General features: G+C 42.1%; 1 protein-coding gene across 6 annotated transcripts in view; it reads right to left on the bottom strand.

Moving 5' to 3' along the window:
- Positions 1-17,522, bottom strand: part of ABCC5 (ATP binding cassette subfamily C member 5) — a 48,086-nt gene extending 30,564 nt beyond the window's left edge. For 3 of the 6 annotated variants that reach the window (XM_035133620.3, XM_035133621.3, XM_088669294.1), the window contains exons 1-2: positions 17,356-17,497; positions 12,413-12,595 (exon numbers count right to left, since the gene is read on the bottom strand). In XM_035133620.3, the coding sequence (XP_034989511.2) occupies positions 12,413-12,541 (129 nt within the window). In that variant the 5' untranslated portion in view covers positions 12,542-12,595; positions 17,356-17,497. The other 3 variants (XM_088669289.1, XM_088669290.1, XM_088669291.1) reach the window with 3 other exon arrangements.
- Positions 17,523-21,472: the final 3,950 nt, after the last annotated feature.

Raw genomic sequence — 21,472 nt, 5'->3', positions numbered from 1 at the left:
TTAAACAGTTGGTGGTGTTTGACACAACCTTTGACTAGTGCCTATGAAAGCCCATGTGGTACAGAATACAAATTGAGCTGAAGAGAGTTAAGGTGTCAGAACATGCCATTCTTTTCATCAGAAGAATAACTCTGCCTCTTCACTCAGTAACATGGCAAGTATTTGAAATTTTCCTGGCCACTGCGGTGCTCAAAGCACCAGCCTCTCTAGCACATAACAAAGATGCCCTTTTGCATCTTCATCTTCTAGCCCAGTCGAGACACAAATGTGACTTGCAATAGCATAGCCTCAAGTGAATTACTCAAGCCCTGATTAACTTTTCAAAAACCTTCTCCAGTTTGCCTCAGAGCTCCCACGAGACACAGTAATTGAAAATCCTATCATCCTCTATAATCCCACACACGAAGCTATTACATGTGATTTGAAACTCACAAGGTCTTTATAGCTGTTCACTTTCTGAAACCATACTAAGAAGGTGGGGGGAGGGAGAGAGAGCTCATGAAATAAAACAGCCAGTAACATACTACAGTCATACCTCTGGTTACATTCGCTGCGGGTTGCGTACATCACAGGTTATGAACACGCCGAACCCGGAAGTGCCAGAACAGATTACTTCTGAGTTTGGCGATTCACGCATGCGTAGACGCGCCGAATGACGTCACACGCATGCGCAGACTCGGGGCTTCGGGTTGCATACTGCTCTGGTTGCGAACAGGGCTCCGGAACGGATCCCGTTCGTATCCAGAGGTACCACTGTATATACATGTAGCTCAGCATAAGAGAAAAGTGGAGATGCAGGTGGTTAACCTTAGCTAACCTAAACAGGTATTGCTTCCAGAAAGAAAAATTACATTACATATTTCATTCCGTGTGCTGCTCTGGTTCACCAGAAGCGGCTTTGTCATGCTGGCCACATGACCTGGAAGCTGTATGCCGGTTCCCTCGGCCAATAACACGAGATGAGCGCCGCAACCCCAGAGTCAGTCACGACTGGACCTAATGGTCAGGGGTCCCTTTACCTCTACCTTACCACACACACAAGAAGCTGCACCGGACTTTCAGCTTCCGAAAATCGTTCAAAAACCAGAACACTTCCACTTCGACTCACTTCCAGGTTTCGACCGTTTGGGAGCAGATTTGTTCGGGAGCCAAGTCATTTGAGATCCAAGGTACGACTGTACAGTACTTTAACAAATAAATTAAATTACTTCCCCCAGTCATGTCACAAAGTCAACTAACTTTGCCTAAAATAATGTCAAGGAGCTCTTGTAGTGCTCCTTTGGTCTTCAAGCCACGGTGGAGAGGGCGGAGGACCATGCAGAAAAAGAGCATCTGCCCCTGCAATTCTTCCATTTTTAAGTGTATAAATGGCATACACCGCCTAAGCATGTATTTGCACTGTAAAAATATTCAGAACCTGCAATCCTGGGCCCATATGCTCCTAGCCCCGCCCCCGTCACCCTTTAAGATTAACCGCATCTTGCCACCTAGAACCACATAAACTGTGGTTTGCTGAAACAGGACAACTCCAAACCATTAAGTAACTGTCTTAGCAAACTTTGATTAAGATTAACCACAACTTAGTGTTTGGACACAATGTTAAACTGTAGTTAAACTAAAATGGAACTAGAAGCTTCTGATCTCTTCCTCACAGCCAAGTCAGCAGAGTGGATAAAAATCAATGATTTTTTTTAAAAAAAAATAAAAAACGGATTTTTTTTATTTAAATCGGAATTTTTTAAAATAAAATGCTTTTTGAGGGAAATATATTACCATCCAAAGGTTGTTCCATCATGAAATAAAGATTAGTTTTTTAATTATGTAGAATAAGGTTGTATATGTTTAATTTCTGGGGTAAATAAATTCCATTAATCCATTCACAATGTCATGCTCTTCCAGAGGTTTTTGTAAGATTATTGGGCAGTTTCTCTGCCTACAAGATATTATCACAGATGTTTGATTTACTTTTGCAGTTCTCAAAACTGAATTTGACTCAGCAGAGATCACATGCCTCTACTTCACAGCAAAAATGTTATAACATGAACAGAGTTGAGAAAAAGACCTTAATCCTATTGTTCTACAAACCTATGAATACAGAATCAACCCCTTCAGTGCTAAGTTTCAAGAAGTTCAGTGAATAGAATAGAAACAATATTTTTCTGATTGTTTGGAGTGGACAGTATTTAAGTTTTTCATGTGTAGGCTGGGCTGACAGTCTAAGTTTCTTAAAATACATATATTTTGTTTTTGTTTAGCCAAATTAGTTAACAAACATGGATGTTTGTTTAAGCAAATAACATATGCTTTGATGTTATTGTTTCAGTTGAATAAATCTATTTAAATTGTTATTATTAAGGTACAGTAATGATTATTTTTCTCCTTCCTAAGTACAACAGTAAAGTTGTCCAAATATGAATTATTAACCTATTAAGCTGGGGATAAAAAACTAATATGAAAAGTTGTTATTCTAAAAATCTTCATCTACTTGCATATTAAAGTTATACCAGCAAGAAATAGTCTTTATGTAGAAAACTATGATTTAAATCAAGCCTTACTGACTAGTGATTTAAATCATGATTTAAATCGTGATTTAAATCAGTTTGATTTAAATCAAATCCACCCTGCAGGTCAGGGGGGGAGGAGGTTCAGTGCAGCTCACAATATACATCCGGTATATACGGCAATGTATAATCCCTGGGTGGTGGTGGAAAGAAACCACAATCTATCTTAAAAAAATTATTTTACAAGGATTCTGCATTATGGAAGGGTACAGCTATAGCCATAGCTGCCAAGTCCGGATCGTAAAGATCCGGGATCGGCAGCGTGCGCATGACCGGAAGTTGCGTGACGCAACTTCCGGTGGCGCTTCGCCCTTCTATGGGCACCAGAAAATGGCGGCGCCAGCACCGGAAGTCGCTTCCGCGCATGACCGGAAACACATAAAAGCGACTTCCGACGCCGGCGTCGCCATTTTCTGGTGCCCATAGAAGGGCAAAGCGGCACCAGAAAAATGGCCGCCGGGAAGAAGCGAATTTAAGGGAAAATGCCGGGATTTTCCACCAAACGGGAGACCGCCGGGAAACGGTAAGAAAAAAGGGGTTTTCCCGGCGGATACGGGATACTTGGCAGCTATGGCTATAGCTAGCACTTTAGTGCCCTCATAGTTGCTGACAAGACTGAATTATGCATTGCTTATTTAATTATTACATTATTTCTACAATTAACTTAATATACTCTAAGAACAGAGTTTTGGCTGCACACAAGGGCAACTTGCATTTCCTCCCTGAATTACTTAGCTGTGTAATTAGCTGTGTAATCCCTGAATTACTTAGCTGTGTAATTAGCTGTGTAATCCAGAAGCTCTACTTGTATTTTTTAATGAAATGCAACTCAAAGAGAACATTACCATCTTTTCTGAACATTTAGTTTTCATCAGCCAGAATACAGAGAATCCAGTCCATTTTACTCCTTGTTTGCAGAGAATTAGCAGCAGCTTCACCAAACTGGATTAAGCACCAATTTATTTGCACTTCTACAGTCACACAATTAACTTTCTGGCTCACTATTTGTCCCTGCAGTTAAAAATAATGAAAAGAACAGCAATGAATCTGCCAGAAGCACAGTGAAATTTAACAATCAATAGTGTTATGCAGGGCTGTTCTTTGCAGATCAGGGGTTGGGGTCATAGTACGCAACTAATCACAACTCTAGAAGTATTTGGGTCCTCTAATTATTGAGATGTCAAGACAGCAGCAAGCAACACATTCATGCCTCCCACAATGTCCTGCTCTCCAATGCAAGAACAAGATACATTTCTTCCTTTAGGAGGTGCTGTTGTCACCAGAAAAGAAAAAGGTTTCAGTTTTGTTTTTGCATGCCTGTGGTATGCATTGGTTCTGTTCCTCTTCACTAGGCCTCAAAGCACTGGAAAAAAATATAGAGCAACAAAAAGGGCCTGAAAGTATATGTGCTGTTGTGGCAATCAGAGAAGTGTTATGAAAGAAAAAAAGAAATGAAAATATTTTAAACATTAAATGCTGTAAAACAGTCTTTAAAAAGTGAAATACTGTAAAGTAATTTAAGCATACTGTATAGTAGTAGCTAAAGTGGTTAACAGACCACACACATCAGTGTGAGGAAATACATAAGGTTTCATGGGCAAAACATGGGAGGTGGAGTAAGCATGTTGCATAGCAAACAGTGATGAATGACAAATTAAATTTCAGTTCCTGTTTGGATACACTATATTTTTAATATGCTAGTTGTGATAATTTTATGCCCATTAAAATTGTCCATAGTTATATTTTATGTTTCTAAAGTAACAGAATGACTTTCAATCTGGAAAATAAAAAAGAAGTGCTAATGTAGCATTTTTTTTTATTTTTCCGGAAATTTACATTTTTCCCAGCGGGGAAACGGAAAAAAAACTGGGTTTTTTTCCAAGCTTCAAAATTTCCAGAAATTTTACATCTCTAGTTGTAGTCCAAAACATGTAATGGGCACCAGGTTGAGGAAGGCTGCATTAAAGAGACTGTCACATTGTTATGCAAAGCTCCATCATTTTAACCTACCGTAGTTTAAATATTTGCCTAACATAACCAAAGCTTCTGGGGTTCTTCAGAAACATGCCCCTAAAACCACTGACGTAAAATATGAATACAACTCTCACAAATAGTTACTCAATTCAGCACATTTACATAATGTGTTCCTTGCACAGTCTCTCCTCACACTGTGTAATTTGTGGACTTCCTTGCCAAGGTGTTAAAAAGGCTTAGTTACAATACATTTCAAAAAAACATGTAGCCTGGAGGAAAGAATAGCAAGAGTTTGATCACTTCAGCAACTTGGTTTCTACATGTCTTTTATCCTTCTAGCAAGGCCCTTCATTATTTCAAGTGACAATTTAATAGTTATGTTTTTCAATGAGGGCCACAGCCAAGTTTCTGGTTTGGTTTTTAAAAAATAAAAAGAAAGAATGTGAAAGGCCGCACTATTGCAACATTTCATATGTCTACTCCATGAGATGCAGAAATGCCTTCTGTCCACCAAGGGCATCTGAAGGCCAGGCTGCAAGGGCACGGGAGGGGCCTGAATTGCAATGACAGAAAACAACAATACCCGCCTAGTGGCTGCCTGACACAGCTGGGAGGAGAAAAGAGAAGGCAAGTACAGACCAAACACCCTCAAAAAGAAGAGGGCATGAACAATAGTTCTGCAAGAAAAGAGGAACTTACCGGTAGATATATATTGTTAAGGAGTTAGCTGGGTAGCTTTGAATGGGACGCTAGGCAGATGACAGAAATTGCAAAGGTAAGAGCAGGCTCCAGGAGTGCTGTGAAGCAGAGGCAAGCCAGTGATTATATGGCATTGCCATGTGGGGGGGGGGGCATGAAGCTGCCTCTCACACTGCAATTTTATTTATCAAGAGTCTAACACAATAGAAAACTGAAAACAGAAGGTCAAGTGTTTTGTGAGGGTAGGAATAAAAATAAATTTATAAGAATAGTTTTGTAAGTTTTATATACAGAACTGCAAATATCAAGGGGAAACTAGTAAGAAGATGCCCCAATGGAAAATGGACAGGTGTGAGAAATACAGTATTTAGAACCAACATAATTAATTAGGACCATCAAAAGTTTTGTTGTTGTTGTTGTTGTTGTTTAGTCGTTTAGTCGTGTCCGACTCTTCGTGACCCCATGGACCATAGCACGCCAGGCACTCCTGTCTTCCACTGCCTCCCGCAGTTTGGTCAAACTCATGTTGGTAGCTTCAAGAACACTGTCCAACCATCTCATCCTCTGCCGTCCCCTTCTCCTTGTGCCCTCCATCTTTCCCAACATCAGGGTCTTTTCCAGGGAGTCTTCTCTTCTCATGAGGTGACCAAAGTATTGGAGCCTCAGCTTCAGTATTCCAGAGGCAGCATTCCCCAGATTTACAAGACAGCATTATGATACTGTCTGTTTTTAATCTCTTTTCTAATATTTCATTATGTGGATTAGCCTCTTTTTTCCTGTTGCTGCAGAGACTTGGAGAGCTCAAATGAAAACTCCAGAATGACAGCAGGTCATAGCAAGACTGATTTCCTATCTTGTTTCAGGCAAGAAAATGCTACTTGTGAATCATTCTGAACACAAGGAACATAAAGTGTGGGAGAGGCTACTGTCATGGCCCAACATTCTTTCCTAGCATGAATGATGGCAAAAGGCTGTGTAGCCTACACTGTGAAGTGGAAAGGACACAAGCAGACCAGCTAAGTTTATAGAATTTCATTGCTGATACCAAGAGGATATTTCCTCCCACTCCACTGGACAATCCTTTCACTTCTGAAACTTTAACTGGGCCAGCAAACTCTCTGTTCTGGGTTGAGTGGCAAGGCAGTTAGTTGAAGGGATTAAAAAATAGCCCCAGATCAGTTTAAATCCAAAGAAACTCAGTCTCCCCTGATGCCCTCACACACCCGCAAAATCGGCTCCAAAATGCTGGGAGACGCTCTGGAGCAGATAGGTAGGAGATCACAGAACAACCCCCTAATTCTGATTTTGAATAATGTTTGGCTCAGCCCATTATCGCAACACAATTGCAGCTCTCTTGATGTGTGTATCCAGAAATGGATATTGTATTATCCATGCTTTCGACACCTTCTTTTTAAACTCTTTCCTCCACAATCTCACAAACATTGATCACAGATACTTAAGAAACCCATGTTCAATTGGCCAGATTATGATAAAGGAAGCCTCGAAGGAGAGCAGAGAACATTAAAAATATGCTACAGTAGCTGCACAGTCCACAGGCAACTACCCCTAGCTGCTTCAAGCTGCTTTAATTCTCTGGTTGGCCTCTGTTATATTCTCCGACCGATGGAGAACCCCATAAGGGCAGATCTTTGCTTATATCAGCTGAGAATGTTACACAATGCATGAACCCAACCTAGGACATAAACTAATCTGAAGAGCTATCAGATTACAATGGCTGCAATGCTCTCAAATCCTTGCATTTTAAAGAGAATGATGCCTGCTATAACAACACTGTTGTCACCAGAAATGTGACAGTTAAGTGCTACTATTGGATTCTGGATTTCACCAGTGGAACCAGCTTAGTGAAAGGTCACCAAGTAGCTTAGCATCACCACCTGCATTTGAACACAGACATTCTAACTTCCCCTAACAAATGAGAGCAATATTCTGCTGAGTCACAGACAATAGCAGTAAGCCTATAGCATTGGGAGAAGCTAAGAGCTGACACTGCACTTGAAACTATGACCCATTGTGCAGTCTTTGAGGTTCCAAGCTCTTATGGTGCACCTGCTTAAAAAAACAATGGTAGGGGGAGCTTTCCATTATCTCATTTGAACACATACCTTCATTTTTGGGGGGCAGGAGCAGCAGCACAAAAACACCATATATATTGCAGCATAAGCTTTTATGGGACAGAGCTGCAGCTTCATCAGATGCAACAACAAAGAAGATGCAGCCCTGGCTCTGTTCACATCACAGTAAGTGTGTTATAGGGCTGGGCAATATTCAACATTTCAAGCATTTCAAACATATTCAGCATTTCAACACGGCAGTGTATCGCCAGCCAAACATTGGTCTGGCGATATACCGCGATGTTGAAAAAACAAGCTGCATTGGCCTCAGGCTGCAAGTCCCCGGATGAAATTGCCGCAAGAGCTTAGGCGGTTTCACCCCAGCGCCTAGCAGGCTGGGACAACACAGCCTTTTTCTATGGCTCAGCTGGGGCGCAGGAGGGCTCCCACTAACAAGACTCAATGTGTTTGGGTATAGTATTTTCTATCATATAAAAATAGGAATTCTCATGCACAGAGCAGCCATAACTAGGTAAGGTAGTAGGTAAAAACCAGTTAGCAACATGCCAATCATGTTATGCAATCATAAGCTGCTTTCTGTTAACATTACCCTTTTCCAAAGTTTCCCAGAGTATTGGTTTGCTGTTGTTGTTTATGCATCTGGTTGCAAAGCAAAGTATCCATCTCTGCCAAAATTACTAGGTCTCCCACACTTTGCAAAAATAATTGGATTCCCCCCCCCAACCTAGGCTGCACACATTGCAAGAACAGTGGTAGAGCAGCAGAATGACAGTAGACAATTTCCAGGGCAATTTTATTATTTATGTAAAACCCTATTTCCTAATTAAGAAGCAGATTTTTTTTAAGGCAAGGGCTAGAATTTCATAAAATGTGAACAATGAAGAGTCAGCACTAATATGATCTATGAAATGCATGACTGTTTGCATGTAATATGATTCTTCTCATTGAATAAACAACCTCTAAATCACAATTAGCCAAGAGTGTTCACTGGTTAAATTTGGTTTGCTTATGATTGCATCGTGAACTTTTTTCTAATAAGTAATAATAATTTTAATAATAGTTTTATTATTTATACCCTGCCCATCTGGCTGGGTTTCCCCAGGATTTTCCATTTTACCAGCACTTTTCACAGAAGATCTCCAAAAATCACCCATCCCTCAGTAGGCAAAAGTATCCCCTGGCTACATACAGCCTCCAGAAACCAGGTCTATTAGAACTTCAACACTTCATGGGACACAAATGGATTCCAAACCCTTGCTATTACCATTATAATTATGAATATGAGACCAAGAAGATTTATGGGGAGGCTGGACTGATTAACCCACACAGGAGAAAGAACATTTGTGAAACCTTGTTTGATATTTATCTCAGCAGCTGGGAAACAATCGGTTGAAAGAGGAAAACATCTATGTGACTGTAAGGGAAAGATCTGGATTATTATGGACCCGGAGAGACGATTTGAATTTTAGAAAAAAGACGGCAGTAGACGGTTGCGAGGAATCCCCAATTTCTTGAAGCATGGGAACCCCAAAAAATTTTTAGATGATTTGGTATAACATTCGGTTTGATTGATATATATGTGTATAATTTGAAATAATGTGATATAATTGGTTTTAATTGGAAAAATTAATAAAAATATATTTTTAAAAAAATATAATTATGAATATGAAAGGACAACCACACTCACTGAAATCCTCATGGTACTAAATAATATGCTCATCTGAAAGCAGCCTAACTACCTGCAATAAGCAGGGTGTCTATGAAATAACCCATACTACTTTGACAGCCACACATCAAGAGCAAACTGGTTCACATTCCACAGGTGCATGCATGAGTCGAAGGGTGCATTGCTAAAAAAAAACAGGTGATGAAACACCAACACCAAGACATACAAGGTTCAATCTACAGCACCTCCATTTAAGATCTTGGGTAACAAGGGCTGGGAAAACTAATGAAAGCAGCTGCCACACAAATCTGACTCTACTAGGCAAACCCATCAGCAAGGATACACCAGTACCAATAATAATAGCATATAAATAAGCCAGTTATGACCAACAATTTCATTCAAGTAGACAACAGGGAAAGTTTCTACTATCCAAGGACTCTCCTTCCTTGGAAGTTTTTAACAATTATATAATTCTATGATCTGTGAGAGTGTATCCTCATGACAGGTCTCTTTACTGCATGACACATAATCTACTGGAATCTGGCACACCACCTGCATTTGAACACAGACATTCTAACTTCCCCTAACAAATGAGAGCAATATTCTGCTGAGTCACAGACAATAGCAGTAAGCCTATAGCATTGGGAGAAGCTAAGAGCTGACACTGCACTTGAAACTATGACCCATTGTGCAGTCTTTGAGGTTCCAAGCTCTTATGGTGCACCTGCTTAAAAAAACAATGGTAGGGGGAGCTTTCCATTATCTCATTTGAACACATACCTTCATTTTTGGGGGGCAGGAGCAGCAGCACAAAAACACCATATATATTGCAGCATAAGCTTTTATGGGACAGAGCTGCAGCTTCATCAGATGCAACAACAAAGAAGATGCAGCCCTGGCTCTGTTCACATCACAGTAAGTGTGTTATAGGGCTGGGCAATATTCAACATTTCAAGCATTTCAAACATATTCAGCATTTCAACACGGCAGTGTATCGCCAGCCAAACATTGGTCTGGCGATATACCGCGATGTTGAAAAAACAAGCTGCATTGGCCTCAGGCTGCAAGTCCCCGGATGAAATTGCCGCAAGAGCTTAGGCGGTTTCACCCCAGCGCCTAGCAGGCTGGGACAACACAGCCTTTTTCTATGGCTCAGCTGGGGCGCAGGAGGGCTCCCACTAACAAGACTCAATGTGTTTGGGTATAGTATTTTCTATCATATAAAAATAGGAATTCTCATGCACAGAGCAGCCATAACTAGGTAAGGTAGTAGGTAAAAACCAGTTAGCAACATGCCAATCATGTTATGCAATCATAAGCTGCTTTCTGTTAACATTACCCTTTTCCAAAGTTTCCCAGAGTATTGGTTTGCTGTTGTTGTTTATGCATCTGGTTGCAAAGCAAAGTATCCATCTCTGCCAAAATTACTAGGTCTCCCACACTTTGCAAAAATAATTGGATTCCCCCCCCCCAACCTAGGCTGCACACATTGCAAGAACAGTGGTAGAGCAGCAGAATGACAGTAGACAATTTCCAGGGCAATTTTATTATTTATGTAAAACCCTATTTCCTAATTAAGAAGCAGATTTTTTTTAAGGCAAGGGCTAGAATTTCATAAAATGTGAACAATGAAGAGTCAGCACTAATATGATCTATGAAATGCATGACTGTTTGCATGTAATATGATTCTTCTCATTGAATAAACAACCTCTAAATCACAATTAGCCAAGAGTGTTCACTGGTTAAATTTGGTTTGCTTATGATTGCATCGTGAACTTTTTTCTAATAAGTAATAATAATTTTAATAATAGTTTTATTATTTATACCCTGCCCATCTGGCTGGGTTTCCCCAGGATTTTCCATTTTACCAGCACTTTTCACAGAAGATCTCCAAAAATCACCCATCCCTCAGTAGGCAAAAGTATCCCCTGGCTACATACAGCCTCCAGAAACCAGGTCTATTAGAACTTCAACACTTCATGGGACACAAATGGATTCCAAACCCTTGCTATTACCATTATAATTATGAATATGAGACCAAGAAGATTTATGGGGAGGCTGGACTGATTAACCCACACAGGAGAAAGAACATTTGTGAAACCTTGTTTGATATTTATCTCAGCAGCTGGGAAACAATCGGTTGAAAGAGGAAAACATCTATGTGACTGTAAGGGAAAGATCTGGATTATTATGGACCCGGAGAGACGATTTGAATTTTAGAAAAAAGACGGCAGTAGACGGTTGCGAGGAATCCCCAATTTCTTGAAGCATGGGAACCCCAAAAAATTTTTAGATGATTTGGTATAACATTCGGTTTGATTGATATATATGTGTATAATTTGAAATAATGTGATATAATTGGTTTTAATTGGAAAAATTAATAAAAATATATTTTTAAAAAAATATAATTATGAATATGAAAGGACAACCACACTCACTGAAATCCTCATGGTACTAAATAATATGCTCATCTGAAAGCAGCCTAACTACCTGCAATAAGCAGGGTGTCTATGAATTAACCCATACTACTTTGACAGCCACACATCAAGAGCAAACTGGTTCACATTCCACAGGTGCATGCATGAGTCGAAGGGTGCATTGCTAAAAAAAAAACAGGTGATGAAACACCAACACCAAGACATACAAGGTTCAATCTACAGCACCTCCATTTAAGATCTTGGGTAACAAGGGCTGGGAAAACTAATGAAAGCAGCTGCCACACAAATCTGACTCTACTAGGCAAACCCATCAGCAAGGATACACCAGTACCAATAATAATAGTATATAAATAAGCCAGTTATGACCAACAATTTCATTCAAGTAGACAACAGGGAAAGTTTCTACTATCCAAGGACTCTCCTTCCTTGGAAGTTTTTAACAATTATATAATTCTATGATCTGTGAGAGTGTATCCTCATGACAGGTCTCTTTACTGCATGACACATAATCTACTGGAATCTGGCACACAGCATTTTCTGTGACAGCAACTGTGAATTTCTGTTTGCTTGTTTGTTTTTATTAAATCTCTATACCACCCTCCATCCAAGGATCACATGGCAATTAAAAATATAAAAACACAAAAATACATAACATAGTAACAAAAATTACCAATAAAACACACCAGTTTAAAAGGCCACAGATGGGTTTAATTAGCCAAAGGCCCGAGAGAAGAGGAATGTTTTCACCTGGCACCTAAACATATGTAACAAAAGCGCCAAGTGAGCCTACCTGGGGAGAACAATCCACAAGTGGGAACCCACCACAGAAAAAGCCTGTTCTCATATTGCCACCCTCCGGACCTCTACAGTCTCTTCTTATGTTCTCATTATAATTATGAAGCTGACGTAATAAAATTAAAGCTACTAAACTAGGCAGTTCCAAAAGCTGCCACTCAAAAGACAAAAATCACAGCTCCTGACCTTGTGTTTGTCTTGCTGGTAAGTCAGCCCATCTTGTTCTTCACGTTGGCCTGGGCTGCCTCTCTCCCTCACATTTCTATACCCAGGACTGGGTATAACATATTCTTTTCCTAGATTGATATCTTTCATCTTCTCCTTCTGTTAACGCCAGGGTTAACAAATGTATCTGCCACACAAAAAACTCTGGAGGAAAAAGAGACAAAGCAATCTTGCATTAGAATCATCACACCCCATATCTTCTTAAATGATGTTTTAAACAGGCTTGGATTGTAGTTTTTGAATCCTATAGCAAAATATGACCATGGTACAGTACTATTCTTCCATTACCACCTGCAGAACCATGTCAGAAATTAGCCAAGCGCCAGGCACATTTGTGACTGGCACGGGTCCAACTGCTATCACACACAGCCTCTGGATATCAGGTTGGTGATTGGGGAAAGCAAAATGTCACTTTGAAAAGGATCTGAAATATTTTATTTCAAGTTTGAATTTGATTTATTCTGGATTGTTTTATTTGATGTTTTAATGTGTTGTAAATCGCTTTGAGATTTGTTCTTTACAATATAAAGTGGTATAGAAATGGAATTAATCATCACCATCATGAATTTGGGGGGGGGGGCAGTGCCGAGACATTCCATTGTGGCAACTGTAACCTAGGTCAAAGGTGCCATTGGGGGATTAGATTATATACCTGAGCTTCTAACATTGCTACAGATTATATACCACGTCCCATGCACTATTCTAGCAGTGATCTCAAAGTACTGTAAAGAGAAACACACACACTACTCCATAAAAAGTTTGTCATGCAAGTTTCAGAAGCAGCCTTTGGAGTCCATGTGCCTGAATATAGTTTATCATCTGTTCTAAAACACTTCACAATTCTTAACATGCAGCAGGATATCTGCAAATGCAGAACCTAGCCATGATCTTGACAAGCACAGCCCTTTGAAGAAAGGTCATGAGGGAATATTTGACTGAACAGACCTATCAACACACTCCTGAATTTCACTACATGTTTCCGAAAGAAAAAAGCACAAGATATAGCAATATGCCTGTTGTCTTTGTCCATGGAGTTTTCTTGGCAGGGATACTGGAGTGGCTTACCAGTTCCTTCTCCAGATGGATCACGTTTAGTCAAAACTCTCCACTATGACCTGTCCATCTTGGGTGGCCCTGCATGGCATAGCTCATAGCTTCTCTGAGTTATTCAAGCCCCTTCGCCACGACAAGGCATTGATCCATGGTGCTGGAGGAGACTCTTGAGAGTCCCATGGACTGCAAGAAGATCAAACCTATCCATTCTGAAGGAAATCAGCCCTGAGTGCTCACTGGAAGGACAGATCGTGAAGCTGAGGCTCCAATACTTTGGCCACCTCATGAGAAGAGAAGGATCCTTGGAAAAGACCTTATGTTGGGAAAGATTGAGGGCACTAGGAGAAGCTGACGACAGAGGATGAGATGGTTGGACAGTGTTCTCAAAGCTACGAACATGAGTTTGACCAAACTGCGGGAGGCAGTGCAAGACAGGAGTGCCTGGCATGCTATGGTCCATGGGGTCACGAAGAGTCGGACACGACTAAACGACTAAACAACAACATAACAATATGAATAAAACTATGCTTTTGTCAGACAGAACTCTGCATTAGGAAGAATGGAAACCCAGCTATTCTAAGCAGCACAAGGCACAAAGCTGTCTACAACAAAACACATACGGTACTTTAAGTTCCTACAGACAGAAAGTGGCAAAAAGGGGATTATGCCTCATGGTAACATAAAAAACAATTTTCAGTTCTGTCCACTGCTGTAAATACTAGTCTATAAGGAACAAAATAAAAACAATCCTTCCAGTAGCACCTTAGAGACCAACTAAGTTTGTCATTGGTATGAGCTTTCATGTGCATGCACACTTCTTCAGATACACATGCACACGAAAACTCATACCAATGACAAACTTAGTTGGTCTCTAAGGTGCTACTGGAAGAATTTTTTTATTTTGTTTCGACTACGGCAGACCGACACAGCTACCTACCTGGAACTAGTCTATAAGGAAAAAATTCCTTCCAATAGCACTTTAGAGACCAACTAAGTTTGTCATTGGTATGAGCTAGTCTTTAAGGAGTTAGCCTACTTCCAGGGACAGTGTCAATGGGTGCCAATCTCCACAACAATTGTTGCTAGTTCAGACTGAATGTCCCTATCAGCAAGGAAGGTATAATTGCCATTGCACAAATATACGGTAGCAATAGCTGCTCTAAACCTTCCAATGGGAAGAACATATTCCTTTTAGAAATCTGTTGTTTCATCTTTATTCTTATAGGACCCCACTCAAACTATTTTATGTTACTCATAACTAGCTAAGAATCTATTTCCCACATAAATTTTTCAAAGAAACAGGTTTATTTTTAAGGCAAGGATAAGAAGATGCAGTCACTTTTGAAGAAATGCACATGCAGAAACAAGCTGTTATTCTCTGCAAGTTCATTTGAATGTTATCTTACACTATGCAATAGTGACAGCCAGTGCACTGTATTAATGCACCTCACACTGTGTCTCAAATGTGGTACAACTAATACAGCAACTATGCAAGTTCAGTGTATTAGTCACTAAGGCTGCAGTCCTAATCTTATGTAATCGAGTAAACACCATAGAATTCAATTGGTCTTCGTTTCAAGTAGAAAATAAATTGGGATTATACTGCAAGCAACTATACCTTCCATAGGAACTCCTTCATGTTACTAAGTTTTCATCCCCCCAATGATGTTCATACAGTATTCCTTTCCTCACCCTTTTTTAAGGTTATGGCAAGCAATCAACTGTCTATAAAGCCATCCCTTGGGGGGGGGAGTCACCTTGATCTGATGTCATTGCCTTTGATACTCCAAGGGCATTTAAAGCAGTCTTTAAAAAAAATATTAATACATCATAGCAGATCTATGAAACAGCCTCAGAGTGCATGAGTCAGCAAATCTTGCTACAGTATGTTGCCATGAAATAATCATTTTTGTCATTGGTAAAAAAAACTGCACGTCTTTGCATGACATTAAAGATCTTTAGAAAAGCTATTTTCCTAAGGTACAAACTGACAGATAAATGTCATTTTCATTTGCAGCTCATCAGGGTAGTTGCATTTGACTTGTTCCAAGGGATCTATACTGAACCCCCTCCCCCAAGAAAAAAAAAACATTCACAGAACACCATTCCCTTATAAAATTTCTGGGTGGCCTGGAAGATGATTCTGCATCCTCTCTCTGTGCTGCCAGATCTGATGCTTGGTCATCCATTACTTTGTTTGCAGCACCATCTGTGGGGCCAATTTATAAAGGAGCAGCAAGCAATTCTTGTTTTAAACAACTCTTTTAATGCAAAATTTTAGAACTGTGGGGCAGCAGCAGCAGCGCCTATCCTGTGTTTCTCAACCCTTACATCTCTTGAAAGGTACCCAGCACTAGACAGCCTCCCTTCTGCCACTGAAAACAGCAGCAGCAATGTAAACAAGGGAGGGGTCCTCAACCTGTAAACTGCTCTGCATAGCCCATTTCACAATCTCATCCACTTCCATGCAGATACTTGAACAGGGTGAAGGACCGCCTTTTTAAAAAGCACAGCAAAGTGAAAGAGGAAGGACTTGTTTGGATGTCTGAAAAATCATTATTCTGCATGAAAAGGGAGAACAGGAAAGACCTTTGTCACTAGACTTGTAGAAAGATGTGCTGTTCTGCAGGAGTGTGCAAGGGAGGGAGCATCCTAAAGCACTGGAAGGGAAGAAAAGGAAAAACAACACCAGGTCTGACTCTGCACCTTCTAATCTCTCTCTCACACACATACCAATTTCTGTATTCATTCATAGGCTCCCCCCCCCCCGCCACATTAAAGAAGTTAAAAACAAAAATTCAAGGAGTGCAATCCGAATCACACTTACTAGAGAGTAAGGCTGCGATCCTAATGCCAGCCACTTACCTGAGAGCAAGCCTATGTCACTATTGAGCACGGTGGGCCTTCCTCCCAAGTAAACAGGCACAGAAGTGGTCAGCCAGCCCTTCAGAAGGACTCCCAATGCCCTCTTCCCCCAGTCGCCCTCCCCACTTAAGGAAAGTGATGCCTGTTTCACTGCCCCATTCAAGGCTCTGCCCCAAAGGTCTTGATGAGGAAGAGCGTGGGTGGCAAAAGGAAATGCCCAAGTTTGCAAAACGAAGAGGAAGAAACGAATCTAGACTCCTGAATAAACTGGGAATGATGGGGAGGTGGTTTTTTGTTGTTGTTGTTGTTTTTGCGTGGGGGAGGAGAGAGAAAGGAGGAAATGAGATTCCCCTTCTTACTGGAACCGAGGCCGCATCAGCAACCAGGGAAGGCCGTCCTTTTGGTACTGTTAATCTTCTGACTGCCTATGCAAATCTATAGATAGATATGTACTGCATGTCCCCTTTCCAATCCTGCCCGTTCCTGGCCCCACCCCGCACGAATTTTCTCATGCATTCATAGGCCGCCGCCCCCTCCCAGAAATAAATTACAAACAAAAAACCCCAGTCCAAAGTCAAAGGTATTGTGGGGGGGAGAGAGGGCGCCTCCCCGGCGGATCTCTTTCAAAATGTCCTCCTTCTCTCCCCCCCTCCCGCACCTTCCAAAACAACCCCCCCCCCCAAAAAAAACCCAACAGCCTCCACCTTTTCCTTACAAGGAACTCCGTTCAGAGTCCAGGGTGGAGAGAAGGGAAGTCTTCGGGAGCAGCTCCCCCCAATATATACTGTATATACAACCCCCCCTCACAAAAACGACGCCTGAGGTCCCCATAACAACCCCTGACCCCCCTCCCCAAAAAAGGACTTCTGAGGAGAACAAACCTCATTTAAGCCGTCCCCCCCTCCTCAAGTGTCTTGTGAGGGGAGGGGGCATTTCCCCAATTTAAATCATCGCCCCCCCCTCCATTTGAATAACCGCCCTCCTACCTGGCTTGAGCGACAGCGCCTCTACAGCCCTCAGCGGCCCCGGAGCCTCAACTGGGGTCAATAGGCAGCCCGAGAACCTCAGATCGGCTCCTCAGTCGCACTGCGCCTGCGCGGGCACCCGCGGGCAGCCCAGTCCACTACCACTTACCACCACCACCAGCAGAGTCTTCTTTTCCCCTCCGTCGCGGGGTGCTTCGGGAGGTGTAGTCCGCGATCCCTGCCGGTGCCCCTGCTCGGACTGAGGAGAGGGACTACGCATCCCACAAGGCAGCGCGTGGGGCCAAGCCGGCCCGCAGGCTCCTCCCCCCACTTATCCTCTCCTCTCGCCGGCCGGGTCCTGAACGTTCTGAGCACCTCCTGGGTCCTTCTGGGCGCTCTCCGCACGTGCGCTCCCCCCCCCGCCCGAGGGCGGCGCACGTGTTTGCTTGCTTGTCCGGTGGAGTGGGGGGGTGTGGAGGGTTCCCAGCTCTGGCTTTGGGGTATATTGCAGCGGGAGCTGCAAACGGCGCAAGCCAGTTTTGAGATGCGCGGACTCGTGCGCGCTTTCCCTGGTAATAGGGTCCCATTGAATTGAATGGGGTGCTGTGGGGCTCGCTTCTGTAGGCCTGTTGTCGCTGTTAATCTGCAGTCTTTGCGCGCGCGGTGGTTTTGGGGGAAAGGGGAGCTTCTCCCCCAGCCGGAATGAGCTCCGTTGGATTTTTCTTTGTAAAAACTCCCATAGGATTTTGCGCCGCTGGTACTGAGCCGGCTTCATCGGATGCGCGGAGTGGATAGGAGTGGTTTAGTTTTATTTGACAAGGTTCATGTACCGCTTTAATCAACAAAAACTTCATAAGTAGTAGTTCAGATAATCAATGTAAAACATTCACTGCGAATACCAGTAACTTTAACAACAAACCAGTCTCAGGGTCGTTGCTTCTACCCCCATGTTAGGAGAAAGCTTTCCTTTGTTACAGGGGGTGGACTAGATGACACTCTTGATCCCTTCCAACAAGCCTTTGATTCCATGAAATGCACATCAAGTTTATCATAGAATCTTTGAGTTGGAAGGGACCCCAAGGGTCATCTACTCCAACCCCTTGCAATGCAGGAATCTCAGCTAAAGCATCGATGACAGATGGCCATCCAACCTCTGTTTAAAAACCTCCAAGGAAGGAGAGTCCACCACTCTCCTGGGAGTCTGTTCCACTGCTGAACAGCTCTTACTGTCAGAAAGGTTTTCCAAATGTTTAGTTGGAATCTCCTTTCTTGCAATTTGAAGTCATTGGTTTGAGTCCTACCTTGCAGAGCAGGAGAAAACAAACATACGTCCTCCTTCATGTGACAGCCCTTCAGGTATTTGAAGGCAGCTGTCATATCACCTGTCAGCCTCCTCTTTTCCAGGCTAAACATACCCAGTTCATTCAACTGTTCCTCATAAGGCTTGGTTTTCAGACCCTTGATCATCTTGGTTGCCCTTCTCTGCACATGTTCCAGCTTGTCAACCTCCTCCTTAAATTGTGGTGCCCAGAATTGGACACAGTATTCCAAGTGTGGTCTGACTAAGGCAGAATAGAGATACTATTACTTTCCTTTGATCTGGACACTAGACGTCTGTTGATGCAAAGTAGAAGTAAAATCAGTAATATCAATGAGGAGGGAGTTCCACCGAGTAGCTTTTCTTGTGGCTGCCACACTGAAAGACTGATTGCTAGCAAGTGTGGCACAAATGTTAGTTGGCACCTGTAAAGGTGCCAGTTCTTCACACCAAAGCAGTCAAGTGGCCATGTATTGAGAGTAAGGTGGTCTGTACTTTGTGCAATTCATTGCATTGCCCTCTGATAACTATTTGCAGTTCCATCCTGCCCACACTACACTGCTGGGAGCAATGATGCAGCTGACGAAGTGCACTCTAGTCTACAAAAGCATATGCTGTGATGTCATGGAACGTAAAGCTATTGATAGCAACTGGCCTTAATGGCTATACATGTATTTACCGTCAGTATCAGAAGCAGCGCATAGTTACTGAAACTCACAAGAAAGGAGAGCAATGCAGTTGTGTTCATGTCCTGCCTTGCACACTTCCCACATGCACCTGGCTAGTCATTATGAGAACAGGATGCTGCACTAGATGGGGCATGGCCTGATCCAGCCTTAAGGATGGATATCTCGGATATGGGGCAGGGAGAGTTAAAACATTGGGGCTAAAAGGCCACAAATGCCTTGGTTGTGGCTTTGTTTCAAGGCTGCTTCTGTGTTTTATTTCTGTAGCATTTTGCGTAGTTACTGTCTTAGTCTGTAATCAACACACTTGCCCGAGAGGAAGCCCCGTTGGCTTTAGTGTGGCTTACTTCTGAAGAAGACATGTCTAAGATGGCACTGTTAATTATTTCCCTGAGAGTTTTAACTGAAGGGCAGCACTGACATTTTCTAAATAAATACATGAAATGCAAGCACTCCATTAGATCCTTGCAGGCCCAGAACTCATGCAAAAGAAGAACAAGGTGACCTACTTACAAGGATAGTATAATTAGCAATGGCTTCCTACCTTATTGACCACCTCATTTGGGGCTAAATATGTAGCATCTGTTGTATGAAGGAAATCCTTAGGCCTTGATTCAAAACCCAAGTAAAAGAGAGTGGGGGATGGTTGCTGCTGAGAGGCAAAGCTAAGGTCAGGGGAAATAGAATAATATTCATAGTCCAACTCCTGCAATGCAGAAATCACAGGTGCTCCCTCCAACCTCTGGTTAAAAACCACCAGTGAATGAGAGTCCATCACCTTCCAAAGCCCCTTCCACCCATTTAACAGCTCTTAGTGTCAGAAAATGCTTCCTAATGTTTTCTCTGAATCTCTTCTCATTTGAATCAATTGGTTTGGGTTCTACCCTCTGGAGCAGGCATAGGCAACCTTGGCTCTCCAGATGTTTTGGAACTACAACTCCCATGATCCCTAGCTAACAGGGCCAGTGGTCAAGGATTATGGGAGTTGTAGTTCCAAAACATCTGGAGAGCCAAGGTTGCCTATGCCTGCTCTGCAGCAACAGAACACAAACTTGCTTCATCTTCCACGGGACAGCGCTTCAGATATTTGAATAAATGGCCTCAGGGGTAGCTTGCAATAACAGGCCAATCAAAATGTACCGGTAATTTTGATATTACTCCTGGAGCTAAGTATGGGGGAAGTGCTATAGTTAATTTGCATATGTAAGTTATTGCTACAGATTATTTGCATACACTCTTTTGTACAGTCTACGCTCCTCATATGTAGGGCAGAGATTGCAACCTGTGGCCTTTTGGATGCTGTTGGAAGGCTCCCAACAGCCCCAGCCAGCAGAGCCAAAGGTCAGCGATAACAAGTTGGGGGAGGGTGTCCAGCTCTCAGAGGATGACCTCCAAACCATCCTAAATATCTTCGCAGACGCTTACAGCAAGCTTGGCCTATCACTCAACATCCAAAAAATCAAAGTGTTGCACCAACAAACACAAAACAACCCCTCTGCAGCACCACAAATCCAACTCAATAGTATAACATTGGAAAGTGTTGATCACTTCTCCTACTTGGGCGGATATCTTTCCACAAGGGCCAATATTGATGCCAAAATATAGCATTGCTTGAGCTCTGCAAGTGCAGCTTTCTCCCAATTGAAGTGCAGAGTGTTTGAGGACCGGGACATTCGCAGGGAAAGCAAAATGCTTGTTTACAAAGCTATTGTACTACCAAGTTTACTGCATGCTTGCGAAACATAGACCACTTATAAATGCCATCTGCAACTTGAAAGAGTCCATCAACAGTGTCTCCAAAAATTTTTTACACGTCACTTGGGAAGACAGGCAAACTAATGTCAGTGTACTGGAAGAAGCAAAGATCACCAGTGTTGAAGCAATGATTAATCAACTTCATTGGACTGGTCATGTTATTTGGATGTCTGATTATAATATTCCAAAGCAACTACTCTATTCTGAACTTAAAAATGGAAAGCGTAATGCTGGTGGTTAACAAAAGAGGTTTAAAGACACACTCAAGGCAAATCTAAAAAAAGGTAGTATAAACACTGACAACTGGGAAACACCAGCCTGCGAGCGCTCCAATTGGAAAACAGCCTTTATCAAAAGTGTCATGACCTTTGAAACAAAA

Source organism: Zootoca vivipara, chromosome 5, assembly GCF_965207765.1.
Source record: "Zootoca vivipara chromosome 5, rZooViv2.hap1.1, whole genome shotgun sequence".
NCBI classification, from domain to species: domain Eukaryota; kingdom Metazoa; phylum Chordata; class Lepidosauria; order Squamata; family Lacertidae; genus Zootoca; species Zootoca vivipara.
Note: the sequence above shows the minus strand (reverse complement) of the source record. Positions and strands in the feature narration are given on the sequence as shown.